At 35.4% G+C, this 14877-nt stretch overlaps 1 protein-coding gene across 1 annotated transcript in view; it reads left to right on the top strand.

Moving 5' to 3' along the window:
• The window catches only part of LOC5565935 (GTP-binding protein Di-Ras2), a 42389-nt gene extending 29262 nt beyond the window's left edge, over positions 1–13127 (top strand). The window contains exons 3-5 of the mRNA XM_001650263.2: positions 12031–12216; positions 12290–12460; positions 12522–13127. Coding sequence (XP_001650313.2) covers positions 12031–12216; positions 12290–12460; positions 12522–12824 — 660 coding nt within the window. The 3' untranslated portion in view covers positions 12825–13127. The remainder of the gene's footprint in view (positions 1–12030; positions 12217–12289; positions 12461–12521) is intronic.
• The last annotated feature ends 1750 nt before the right edge of the window (positions 13128–14877 follow it).

Below are 14877 nucleotides of genomic sequence, written 5' to 3'. Positions count from 1 at the left end.
ATTGAATAGATTGATCACTTGACTCAATTCAAAACACTAATCACCATGATTTAAAGAGTTTCAACTTTAGATTTGCTCTACTGTCTCTAGAACTAGACTCTGAAGTGAAAAGACGTTGATTTTGAACATCATGTCTTTTGTATGAGAGCAATCATTGACAGCTCGTTGTAGAAAGTAATTGAGATCAATTCGATCCCTTTCAACAGATGCGAGTTGGTGTCGGGGTAAGACACTAGACCTGCACTCCGAAGGTTGGTGGTTCATATCTGGGTCAGGCGGAAATGTTTATTTTAACTTTTTTTTATTTCAAATCAAAACATGCAACGTTGAATTCAAGTGCTGTTACCTTGATTTTGTCAAGATTCAACAGTAGTGCAAATCCAAGTGCAGAACTATTGATAGCATGGTGCTTATTTTTTACCGTGTATAGACCAGAAGGGTGACTTCATTTCATTGATAAAACAACACACAGCGGGTTCTGCACGTGCAACGGACCGGGCGTGAATGAGGGGATGGAGACGCATGGTCGGTTTATTTGGAAGTCCAAATTGAGCGCAGTAGGCGTTTTGATGCTCCGCGAAGTAATGCCTACATTAATAATTAAGTAATGAAGGCCGATTTGATGCTCAAACTTTCTTGGCGTGTTGCGATGCGTGGGAAATTCTGGCAAGGAATCGCACAAGAAAATTATTTGTTTCTTTATCACAGTGCGTAGTTGGAAGGAATTCTAACAAGAGGCGCTAGAAAGTTACTGCTATGAATCGATAAGAAATTTCGTGAGCAATCCTGCGAAATAGCCTTAAGATTGAGTTCTGTATCCATTGCAGAGAGTTAGCTGTTGTTGTTCAGACAATTCTGAAAAAAAAAACTCAATGTATCCGGACTAATGAACTGAAGTGATGTGTTGAGATATTACTGAAGATATCTTAAGAAAAAATATTCCTACGAGAAATTCGAGAAAATATGTATGAAACTAATCTAGAAGTTTAACAACTACCGAAAAGCTAATTTGCAATTGAATTAAATGAACAAATTGATGTGAAGTTTTGCGAAAAAGTTATACGACTTCTCGGTGAGAATCGAACTCACGACTCTAGTTAGGGCGCGTTACCCCTACGCCACGAGAGGACTCATGGACGCAGAAGTTAACCTGAATTCGATTTCAGCTAAATAATCACGTGGTTCTTTTTCGCAAAGTGCACCTCTTTCGGAACTATTACAAAATCGATGGAAGAATCACCGGATAAAAACCTTAGGCCTTCCTTGAAAATTATCAAAAAAAAAAAAAAAAAAAAAAATATTGGAGAGATTTTTGATGGAATCTTTTAGGTTATTTTTTTGGTTATCCTTGGAAAATCCTGGTTATATTCTTGAAACACCCAAAACAAAATTTTTGAAGGAATTCATTAGGAAAGTTTATGGATAGATTCCACGGGAAATAATCACTTTTTGAACTCCTGGAGAAATCTTCAGAATAATATCCGAACAAAAAACACACCTTAGTTCTCATGAAATTCCGAGAAAAAATTATAAAAATTACATGCAATGATATGAGCTCTGAACTCTTTTTGTTTTTTTTTTCAAGGTAGGAGTCTCTTAAGTTCCTATATTCAATGCAGTCAAACATTACCAGCTCTACTATGCGAACGATAATGTCAATTTCAATATACATATTCATATAATTAAATCTTATTACTTGATCTTCAGATATATAAATTTCATTCGAACCTAGTCTTAAACTTATTTGCGAATGCTTTAGTTACAATTTGAGCAAAGGGATGACATTCTACTTGTGTATGTATGTATATTGGTAGCCACCATCCTAGCTTGAGTCTTGATTCTGCATGCGGTTCCACTAAACAGTACAGTCAATTTTCATAATCAATCTGAACTCAACATACCATTGTATGAAGGGCCAAAATGGGGTGTGGCGGACCCGTAAGCAGAGATACTTACGCGAAACCCGCGAAAATAGAGAATCTCCTTCCAATAGTATGATCCAACGGAAATTATAATGAAATATGCAATACCTGTCAAGCTATCCACGGGATGGTTTGTTATAAGAAGGGCGCGACAAATTTATTACAACTGCACTATGGGCCAGAAACTAAAATTTCGCGACAAAAGTCCAAAAAACTTTTTCTGCAAAATGAATTATATAAGATCAATTTTGCATTATTGAGACCATGTGTGATAGCATACTGACAATTTTATTCGATTTATTATTGTATTTCAATGCACTCTATGGGATTAAACTTTGTTTAAACAGAAAAATGTAATTTTCAGCACATTTAAAAAATAATAATTTCCCTGCAGAAAAGAACAGAAAAAATTATTGTCAGTACATTTTTGGAAACCTTATTTAGTATATTTCATATAACTGATATCAAAGTTACGAAAAATTTAAATTTAACCAATGCTTTTACAATTTACCCATAATTTCTACTATTTTTTTACTAGTTTGCCTTAAAAGTTAAAGTATTCCGCCGTATTCGACTTGCAACCAGTGTATGGTGGTAGCCTGGACTCCTATCTTTCAGGTGCTACCAGAATTTTTTGCATATATTTGCGGATGGCTGAAATGGATCGGTTTGAATGCAAGTGATAATTTTGCCGATTTTACCATTGTATTTATTTACCATTGTTTCTAGCGTTCCTGCTGACTGTATCACTACGATGATCTCACTTTCATTTGTTTGATAACAATGGAATGAACACAATGGAATAGTACACAATATGATTGGGTTAACATGAGCTGGAACTTTGTTACCGCTTTTAATTTTGTTGCGCAGATTCAAAGACATCCCATACAGTTCGAGTCACTTCGCCTAACGTGTCACATCGCTGTGTATCCACGTGCTCTGACAGCACCGCGATGGCTTCAATTCCTAGGATACACTTAGTAGATATTTTTGTGAAAAATCAAACTAATCCAGTCGATGTTTGCTTGAAGAGGATTGAGTCATTGATAGGTGCTATGACGCAAGTCGGAAAAATTGAGATGAAGAAAAAGCTTAGCAATTTACGCACCAAATTCAAAGTGAAATTCAAAAAATGTCATAGGAATCTGCATATTTTCAAGAAATATAACTCAGAATGGGTGAGTGGTTTTTTTGACATAGATCCTAAGTGGATTGAGCAAACTCCTGGACCGTCTCAATATGTTGGAAGGCCAAAAAAAAGTTTGAACGATTTGAGTACGGAGAGGCAGCGTAAAATTGCTCGGACAGAAGCGGTTGCAAAACAGAATTGTGAAATCCTCTTGCTCGAGGCTGTTAAAAATGCTGCCAGGAATAACGGTAACGTAAGTTTGTATCAATTAGTGAAGAAAATTATTGAGAACATAGATGGAGTAGATAAAATGATGGAATGTTTAGAATCAAAACAACCTGTACCGATGACGGCAAATGAGGCCTTAGGAATTTTACTTGAATTGTCATTGTCGAAGGAAGCTTATTCGAGAATCAGAATGGAAGCTAAGAGTCGAAACGCTGATATATTCCCGGCATATAATCATGTAAGGGATGCCAAAATATTGTGTAGACCGGATGCTGCAGATATTTCCATCACTTCAAGTAAAGCTTCCACTACCGTCAAAAGCCTTGCTTTGCATACTGTCTCGCGTATCATTCAATCGATCAAAATGCCACCAGAGCTGTCAACAGGTAAAACAACTATACAAAGTTACAAAGTGATTATTATTATTTATTTTTATTGTTTCTATCAATACAGCAAGAGTTTCAGCGACAATGATTTTTTCATGGGGTATGGACGGCACAACAGGACAATCACGATATAATCAAGCAGATGCGGATGGTGTAGTAATCGATGATCATTCGTTATTCACGGTTACTCTGTCACCATTGCAATTAAAATCATCTTGTGGCATTTTGATTTGGGAGAATAATGCTCCACAATCAATTCAATCCGTACGACCCTTGATTATTGAGTTCGCAAAAGAAAATAAGGATTATGTTTTAAATGTGCACAACCATGTAAAAGAACAAATCGATTGCTTGGAACCATTTTGGTTTGAAAAAGATTCCTTCGGTGTCTCTATTGATTGTAAATTCTATGAAACGATGATAGATGGAAAAATTTTGAACATTCTCACAGGTAAATTAGGCGTTTTTCTCTAGTTCATTTAATTACAAAAACATTTAAGATTCTTATATGTCTTCCAGATACAAAGTCCTCGCAATCCTGCCCAATTTGCCACAGCACTCCAAAACAGTTTAATGTTACTGACCGGAACATCTTTGAAGCCGAAAAATCGGCTCTTATTTATGGATGTCAGCCATTGCACGCATCTATAAATATTTTCAATTGTTTGCTTCATATATCTTACAAAAAAAATCTGATGAGATGGCAGGCAAAAACCGTTGAGGATAAAGCTGAAGTGAAACGTCGCAAGAAGGAAATTCAAGAACGTCTTTTGGCAGAATTCAAAATCCGCGTTGATATGCCAAAAGAAGGATCGAGTGGAAACACGACAACCGGTGCTGTGTGCCGCAAAATGTTTGCAAAACCAGAAGCATTAGCAAAGGCATTGGACATTAATGAGAACTTGGTGAGGAATTTGTCTGCGATATTGATTATTATAAATAGTAAATATCAAATCGATAGCCAGGAGTTCGACAAATTTTGTGGGGAAACGTACAACTTGTACATTCGCTATTATAATTGGTATCCTATGTCAGCAACACTGCACAAGATTTTGGTGCATTCTTCATCAATTATGACAACGTTGCCTTTAGCTGTTGGATTTATGAGTGAACAAGGAGCCGAAGCACGGAACAAATATTACCGTAACGATAGATTAAATCATGGCAGAAAATGCTCACGGACGGCCAATATGGAAGACGTTTTTTATAGGGCAATGGATTCATCAGATCCTTTGATCATCAGCAAGAAAAGAAAAAACTCTACAACTCGTGAATTAGCAGAAGTATTAAATGCGTTAGGATTTTGTTTCCCTGTTATCGGGGGAATAAGTGTATCAGATGTAGACCAAGAGGAATATGGAATAATGCTGGAGCAATATCACGAACCTACAGAAAATTGTCTTAGTGATTCTGATGTATAAAATGTGATTTTTTTTATTTTTAAGCGTTATTATTGAAATAAATAGATTTGAAAACTCAATTTTTTTTATTTTATTTTGTTTATTTCATATTTTGTTGAAATAAATTTCATAATGAAATTGGACGTATATTCAGGAGTGTTTTTAGAAACATTCAGATTGTGAAATCGATATGAAGAAAATTAACCGATTATTCACATTAATTAATAAAATAATCAATGCTTATTAATACTCATTATTCAAACAAATCATTCTCAAAAATATCTAAATCACTTCAAACACAACTTACACAAATAAATTTTAGTTTTTGTAGCACTTGAGCTGTTTTTTGTTTGGAATGGAAGCGTTTGGAATTTTGTCGCGAAATTTTATTTTCTGGCCCATAGTGAACTGTTGGGATAGAAGAACCCATCTACAAGGATGTTACGGTTACTTCAACTCTTGATTCCGGCTGGCACTCCACTTCATTGACCAGCTGTAACTTCAATGATGTCCTGATGCACTCCCCCAATATCACCCATGTTATATGATTCAATTAAATGATTGTTGTGTAATAAAATTAATGTGATTTTTGAAAGTTAAATTCTTATCTAGCATGAGACCTAGATACTTAACTTCATCTGACCAATTTATTGGAACCCCTCTCATCGTGACAATATGTCTACTTGAAGGTTTCAAATAAAGAGCTTTTGGTTTATGTGGGAATATTATTAGTTTGGAAGCATTAGGAGAAATCTTCCATTTTTGCAAGTTAAGGAAAAAATATTCAAACTTTTTGGTAATCGACTATAGATGACACGCAGGCTCCGTCCTTTGGCGGAAAGGCCTGTGTCATCCGCAAACAAGGATTTTTGTCATCCCTGAGGTAACTGAGGTAAGTCAGATCTGAAAATATTGTATAATATTGGTCCCAAAATGCTGCCTTGGGGAACACCAGCTCTTACAGGTAGTCTTTCAGATCTGAAGTTCTGATAATTAACCTGAAGTGTACGATTTGACAGATAACTTTGAATTATTCTAACAATGTATGTTGGAAATTTAAAGTTTTTTAATTTTACGATCAAACCTTCATGCCAAACACTGTCGAATGCTTTTTCTATGTCTAGAAGAGCAAGACCAGTAGAATGGCCTTCAGATTTGTTGGAATGCATCAAATTTGTCACACATAAAAGTTGATGAGTGGCCGAATGTCCATGGCGGAATCCGAACTGTTCATTGGCAAAAAATGAATTTTCGTTGATGTGGGCCATCACTCTGTTCAAAATAAGCTTTTCAAAAAGTTTACTGATGGAGGAAAGCAAACTGATTGGACGATAGCTAGAAGCTTCTGCAGGATTTTTGTCTGGTTTTAAAATTGAAACAACCTTAGCATTTTTCCATTTGTCAGGAAAATATGCTAATAGAAAACATTTGTTAAATATATCAACTAAAAATGATAAGCTACTTTCTGGAAGTTTCTTGATGAGGATGTAGAAAATTCCATCATCGCCAGGAGCTTCCATATTTTTGAATTTTTAATGATAGTTCTCATTTCTTCCAAATCAGTCTGCCAGGCATTTTCGAAAACGTTCTCTTGATCTCCTGAGTAACTTGATTTTCAATTGGACTATTAAGTCCTAAATTAAAATTGTGCGCACTTTCAAACTGCATAGCAAGTTTTTGAGCTTTTTCGCAATTAATTAGTAATAATTTGTTTTCCTCTTTCAATGCCGGTATTGGCTTCTGAGATTTTTCAAGATTTTAGATAATTTATTTATTTTTTTCGTCAACCGACGTAGACTAGTACATTTAACATATACATATTTTTGTTTCATTTCTTAATTCTAAAATTATGAAAAAAGGGCTTAGAGCCAGGGTTCAATTGAGAAATTTTATTTTCAAAATTTTTGTTTCTTAATTGTGCAAAACGTTTCTTGATTTCTTTCTGCAAATCCTGCCATATAATTTTCATAGCAGGATCGCGAGTGCGTTGAAATTGCCTTCTCCTCACGTTTTTAAGACGGATCAAAAGTTTAATATCATCTTCTATAATCGCGGATTCAAATTTTACTTCACATTTTGGAATTGCAATGCTCCTGGCTTCAACAGTGGAATTTGTTAAAGTTTCAAGAGCATTGTCAATATCAAGTTTAGTTTCTAAAGAAATGTTAACATCAAGATTAGAGTCAACATACGTGTCATATATATTCCAGTCGGCTCGTAAATAATTGAAAGTGGAGCTGATAGGATTGAGAATCGCTTCATGGGATATTTGAAATGTAACAGGGACATGATCAGAATCAAAATCAGCATGGGTAACTAATTGGCTACAAAGATGACTAGAGTCGGTTAAGACCAAGTCAATCGTAGATGGATTTCTAGAAGAGGAAAAACATGTGGGGCTACCAGGGTATTGAATTGAGAAATATCCTGAAGAGCACTCATCAAATAAAATTCTGCCGTTTGAATTACTTTGAGATTTATTCCTTGACCGATGTTTGGCATTGAAGTCATCAATGACAAAAAAATTTGACTTATTGCGAGTCAATTTTCGCAAGTCAGTTTGGATCAAATTAACTTGCTTTGAAAAGGCAAATAGGCATTTATGAAAGTATATTTACCAAGCTGTGTTTTAAAAGAAACACCTAAAGTTTCGAAAAAAAAATAGTTTCAAATGACGAAAACAGTTGATGTTTTATACGCCTATGAATGATGATTGCAACTCCCCCACATGCCCCATCAAGTCGATCATTACGATAAACAAAAAAGTTAGGATCTCTTTTGAGTTTAGATTCAAATTTTAAATACGGTTCGGTTATAACTGCACGTTATTAACTGTAAGAAAATTAAACAGCTCGTCCTCTTTACCATTCAAAGAACGAGCATTCCAATTTAAAATATTTAAATTATTATTTGGATCCATTAGAAAAACGTAATCCAATAACAATTTGATTAGTAAATTTTACACCTACTTGGACTGCTTCAGTCATAGGCTTTGAACATTGCATCAATCATTACATTCAATTGTTAAGTTAGAAAATTAAAATCAGAGGCAGACATATCACTTGAAGTGGGTACATCTGATGATTTACCATTAGAATTTTCGGTAGACGAAAAAGCTGAGTAGGAGTTACCTGTGGTGGTAGGGTTTTTTTTTCTTTCGATTTGAAACAAGTAGAATGGGTACTCATGGAACGAACAGGGGAAGAGTTCAAATTACCTGCTACGGTATCGGCAAAGGATTTACCGTTGGTAGACACATTCGAAATTGAAAGATTCGAACCCGACGGATTAAAATTAGTTTGTGAATGAGCATGATTATGATCTTCCTGATGGGTATGATTCCTAATCAAGCGATCGTTAACTGAAAAATGAGCATTGTTCGATACTCTACCAGGCAAATTCCGGAAACGACCGTTATCGTAACGGATATTATCTTTCATATGCCTGGCAAGAGCCTCAACGACTCTCTTGCGTGAAGGGCAATTCCAAAAATTTGACTTATGATTAGCCCCACAATTACAGCATATGAACTTGGTGGTATCTTCCTTCACTGGACAGACGTCCTTAGCGTGAGAAGAACCTCCGCAAATCATGCATTTAGCTTTAATATTATTTAGTTCTTTTTTGTTAAAGTGAACTAAATAATATTCTTGAGAAAGCCTTTTCCGAAAAATGCCAGATTGGGTTCTCTTTTTCATAATGATTACTTGGACTGGGGAAAATCCAAGTATATCATTTACTCCATTTTTGATCTCTTCAGGTGATTTATAGTCACTTGAGAGACCTTTCAAGACAACTTTGAACAAACGTTCAGTTTTGTCGTCATAAGTAAAAAAATTGTGCTTCTTCTCTTCAAGATGTGTGAGAAGAAGTTCGCGATCTTTAAGAGTTTCCGGTAAAACGCGACAGTCTCCTTTCTTTGCGATTTGGAAGGAAACCTTGATTCCCCTAATGGAGTTCAAGATCTCCTGCCTAAATCCCCCAAATTCGGAACAACTGACCACGATAGGCGGCACTCTTTGCTTCCTCACTTGAATACATGGAGGATAATTTAAACATCAACATAATCAATTTAAATGAATATCAGAGGACACAAAATGAACCAAATTCCTTTTTCAATCTGATTTTAGTTGATTTACGTCGCAATATGAAACATTCTCAGCGAATCTATTGATGCCGTTCTGAAGCTTAGAAATCCCTATGCTAATCCATCTTCTATCTGCAAATGAGCTTTTTCACTTTTAACCACTACACTGACACATACTGCTCCGCACACCAAAAAATTTTCAACATTTTCTTCGGATACCATTTGAAATTATTTTGCACATTTTTTCACCGTACATCACAACTCTAAATCAGGCTAATTTTTTCAAATCATTCATTTTCACATAAACTTTACAGTTTTGGTAATCTTTACTTCAAGAAAAGCACAATGAACAAAAAATGTACATTAAATAGAACATTTATCGCCTAGAAATTGAATACTTTAAATTCACTTCACGAATCGATGCACTAGTTTAAACCATTTAGATGAAAAATGTTGAACACGCAGGGTGTCCATGCAAAATCAGTTTTTAAATTCCCGGATTTTTCCGGTTATCCATAATCCAAAAACTGATGGCAAAATCTTAGGATTTAATACTGTCGTTTTTTTATCAAATCTTTTCAAATTTGTAGGACCTAAACTACCTTAATTATGAACAATTTTTAATTAAATTTATAAAATACTGTATGCTTTAGGCGGCATTAATTTCGTAAATTTTTTGGACAAAAAGATATAATCTAAAAATATATCTAAAAGACCATCTTTCCATTAGAATTCATAGGAAGTTCAGAGAGATGTTGGAAGAATATAAAAACATTCCTGCTCTGTTTATCTTCTAATTATGCGTTAGACATAGCCCATGGCTGGTTCCTTGAGAAATTTTTGATTTGTGAAACTCAGTTTGAATCCAAGGAGAGATGTTTCAACATAAACTATATCTTCAAATACATTTTATTGTTCTCAAAGATCTGTCTAAGAATTTCGTCAAGAACTTAACAAAATTTGGCTTAGAATAGCTAAAGAAACTCGATATTTATTTTTTCATCAGAGATCTTGCCAAAAAATCATGAAAAATCTTACGAATTTGTTGGGGATGACTGGAATAATTTGCTGCAAATATGCAGAACACCATACGCACTTTCGCCGAGCGTCTCATAAATACTTCGCCATAGATCAAGGAATAGTCCAACTAGTAATCAAGACGAGGCTTCATCAAGAATTAGTATTATCACTAACACTAGAAATCCTCCAAACGAAATTCTTAATTAATCTGTCCAGGATATCAATATATCTCCCAAGAAATATGCCCAATATTTTTGGGTCGGCTTTTTGCCAACCTCTACGAATCTACTAAGAATTTCAAACAAAATAGGCAAGGATCTTTTCTAGAACCTATTGAAAACCTTATTAGCAATCTACTAATAACCTATTCGGTGAATCTCTCTGGAAGAACTTTCAAGAAGAATTTGCCATGAAACTAAAAGGAAGTTTAGCAAGCATATCGCCAAAAATATTTCCAGGAATCACATAGTACATTTCTCGAAATGTTTCAAAGCTCTTATTCGTTAACTATTTCTCTACCAACTCATCCACAGTTATTCATGATTCAAAGTACGAGTGGCAGGCAGTCGTACACTACCTGAAAAATATTTCTAGTTTTGTCCATAGTGCTTGAAATGGACACAAACCGGAAGTCTTATGTTTAAATACATATTTTCCCGGTGAGTTCTCTAAATTTAGGGTTATTTCCCGTATTTTCCCGGTGATTTGTAAACCCCTTTGGAACAAGAAGAACTTCTTCGAAATCCTAAGAATTTTAAGAATTCGTTCAATACCCCAAGAATTCCTTTGAGATCCCATGAATTTCAACATAATTTGAAGTTTAAATGATTATGTCTTTAGTTATAAACTCCCAGTATCTAACACAGCTTCAAACATATTTCAATTCAGTTCCAATTGACCACCACGTCTTGGCAATTTGATGACGTATATCAGTCATATATTAACACTTCAGTCGTCACGCTGTTTATTTTGTACAACAATAGCGAAAAAACCTTGCTTATCGTACACAGCATCAGCGTGGTAGTTCTGACAGTGGCAAACCGCGCGACGACTGAAGGGTTAAAAAAACTCCGAAGGAAATGCAGTGCTCGTAATATTAGTTAATTCGAAATCTGGGACCAAATGGTACCAGGTTATCCATCTATTTTATAAGAATCAGTGATTGTTATAACAATTTCATATGGAAATTCTTGGATTCGAACATTTCAAAATCTCAGAATTAACTATATACATAAGAAATGACAAGTATTTGTGAAATTTGCAACCTCAACTGTGCTGATCACGAAGTATGAAAAAACGGAATTGGCCACAAGTGTAATATTTTAGGCATGAGTTGATATTACAATACAAGTAAGATAATGATTAAAATCACCTTGGCAAACTAAATTCAGCTTACCTTATTACGGATGATGTGTAATTAACACCAGCATACAAAACGTAGATTCAATCTGAAATGAGAAAAATACAAATTAGCATATGTACTAGGAGATCTTCAATATTACGGAGAACGTGAGATCGTTTAACCTCACTGAAGGTTTTCCAATGCTAGTTGTGAATCATTTTAACCTCTCATTGAACTAGTATATTACTTTTCGGTACAGATTACATTCAGTTTCATTTAGCTCAGAGATCTTCTAACATTTTACACATCCAAGTATATTTCTGTCCACAAATAACCTTTCTATAGAAATGTGAACTTCATCGGTCCTTTTTAGCGTAATTGTTTCACTTCTCATCACATTGAAAATAAATAAAATAAAATAAACTCAAACTCTAATCAACTGTACCTAACCTAACAGGTTCCATTTCGTCCCTCACAACGGTTTAGTATATCTATTCTTATCATTTCCCATTGCAGGTGATTAGCTGCAACAAGAACATATGCACACTGCAAATCACCGACACCACCGGGTCGCATCAATTCCCGGCCATGCAACGACTTTCCATCACCAAAGGACATGCCTTCATTCTCGTTTACTCGGTGTGCTCCAAGCAGAGCCTGGAGGAGCTCAAACCCATCTGGAGTTTGGTCCGGGAGCTGAAGGTGAACTGGCTAGGAATATGTGTAATTAAAAAAATAATTACATTTTATTTTCTCTCTAAATCGAAATCCACAGGGCGAGGAGATATCGCAGATTCCGGTGATGCTGGTGGGAAACAAGTGCGACGAGCCGGAGGATCTGCGAGAGGTAACAAACATCGAAGGCCAAACGGAAGCGGCCACCTGGGGTATTTCCTTCATGGAGACCTCCGCCAAGGAGAACCACAACGTTACCGAGCTGTTTCAGGTGAAATTGTTTCTTCCGTACATTTGTTATCTGTTCTAACGAGCTTTTATTTCTCTTTTAGGAACTGCTGAACATGGAGAAGAACCGGAACGTATCGCTGCAGCTGGACGGTAAAAACAAGAAGAAAAACAAAAAGAAAATGATGAAGGAGCAAGCGAAAGAGGAGAAGCTACTCAAGGAAAAGAAGGAGAAGGCGAAACAGCAAGCCAAGGAGAAGGAAAAATCTCAAAAGGAGAAGGAAAAGAAGAAGGAAGAGCCCAAAGACAAAGCGAACGGAACCAAGACCAAAGAGGGGGCTGCTGCGGGCGGAGGAGCCGAAGGCGAGGGAAGCGGTACTCTCAAGGAAAAATGCAAAGTGATGTAAATGTAAGGAACGTTGAATTAGCACAGTCTCGCCAATCGCCGAAAGGCAAGACGAAAAACGAAGAAACAAAAAACAAGCAACAAGAACAACAAAATCGAATAAAAGTAAAAACTAAAGCAAGAAAAGAATATAAACAAGTGAACGGGAAAAGCGACACACACATTATCAGGTTTTAAATCGATTTTAGACGCTAAAGAACACTTAATTGATTAAAAACAAAAACGACGAAGCGGAAGATGATCAAGAGACAAAAGAACAAAAATGATATTATACAACCATAATTATATTTATATATACTAAAAAGAAGAAGAAAAAAAAAACACAATATTATGTACATATGATAGTGCTAAATTTAAAATTATAACGCAACGTAGAAACAAGCAGACGCTTACAAACTTCATGATATGCCATTAAAAATCACTAGCAAATATAGCAAATTATTATATATTTTGCTTCGATAATTCAATACATTTGAATAAATCGTTAAATTAAAAATCATTCACCAGTTGTTTCGTTTTATTGCCATTTGTCTGACATTTCAGGAGTATCACGGTTCTTCACATGCCAAATTTAGTCTTCCTCTGTATCTATCTGCAACCATGCACGTTGTATTAATCAATATACCTCTTTCTTCAGCATCTATCTTTCTTTTCATGGTCCCAATCTTTTTTTTCTGGCCTCTTTGCATTGACGGCAACGTTGATGAATATTAAAAAAATGAAAAGGTAGCCCTGCTCTTTTTCCGGGATGTAGCGAAAATATGGAGCTGATGGAAAATGCTGGAGAAAGTTGACATGTTGGATGAAACGTAAGGATTCAATGAGCAAGCTGAACATGAGAAGTCCCATAGTAATTAGAGTCTCGCGAGATGCATCTGTAAAATGTTGGAAACTATAAAAGACTTAGGATTTCCGGAGGAATTCGAGAGTTCCGAAAGAAAGAAATTACTGGCAAAAGCGGAGGGATAGGAATCTTGTTATTGAAGCTGACAAATTTTTGTTTATCTAAAACAATGTTGGAATTCCTTAAGAAAATTGAAAATTTGTTTGGCTTTAGATATGTTTCGCAAGGGATCTGGATTTTTTTCGGAGCAAAGTGTAAATTGCGGGAGAAAGGTTGTAAGCTTAATAAGAATGGAATTAGAGATATTATGAGTAAGCTGATTACTCCTGGCGGTAGTTGGGATTTCCAAAAAGTTGAAAATGAACAATGACTAATGGAATAGACCAAAGATTCTAGGATGTAGAATGCTTAGTATCCAATAAGAAGTATGAGGAAGGAAGCTGGAGGCCAACGGATATTCTAGGATGGTGTTAAAGATTGCTTATTAAATCTGATAGTGCCTGAAGGAAACGAGCAGAAGCATGAAATACAGGCCAAAAGTGAAGCCTTTACTCAGAATAAGCTGGGGTTTTTGTAGGTAGAAACTGATTATTCCGCGTGAAGCTGTGAAGGCTGATGGTTTCTTGAGAAAGTTGAAGTTCTGGGATAAAACCCTCAGGGCTGGTATCGACTAAACGTCTAAAATGGGAACATTAGGGACAACATGCCGGAAAAAAGATACTAAAAAGGAACCAGATAGGAATAACAAAATACTCCAAAATTGTAGTAAGGAATCATCAGAGAATTTGACTAGAAATCCCAGAGATTATTTCTATGAATTGCTTTCGGGATACTACGTGCGATTATACCAAGTATTACTAAGTATTTTTCATGATTTTCTAATGAAATTTCAGTACATGGCAATACATGTATCTGCTCAAAGTTTCATTTGGATATTAGTCTGAGGATTATTCTCTGGAGCTAATCCAGTGATTTTCACACGGACTCTCCAATATTTTTGTTCAGAACACTTTCGTAGATTTTTGTTTAGTACCTTTTCAAGAATTAAAACTAGAAGGTCTCTAAGGATTTCTTCAGAAATCACTCCATAGATTATTTAGAATTTGGTCTTTATTTTGCGTGTAACTTGATTAAAGATTGTACTCCAAATATTTATATTGTTTGTTCTGATAGTTTGAGTTGTCTCCAGGCTTTGAGTACAATTAATTTC

The sequence above is a fragment of the Aedes aegypti genome, chromosome 1 (genome assembly GCF_002204515.2).
Source record: "Aedes aegypti strain LVP_AGWG chromosome 1, AaegL5.0 Primary Assembly, whole genome shotgun sequence".
NCBI classification, from domain to species: domain Eukaryota; kingdom Metazoa; phylum Arthropoda; class Insecta; order Diptera; family Culicidae; genus Aedes; species Aedes aegypti.
The sequence above is the reverse complement of the archived record's forward strand: the minus strand, read 5'-3'. Positions and strand labels throughout refer to the sequence as shown.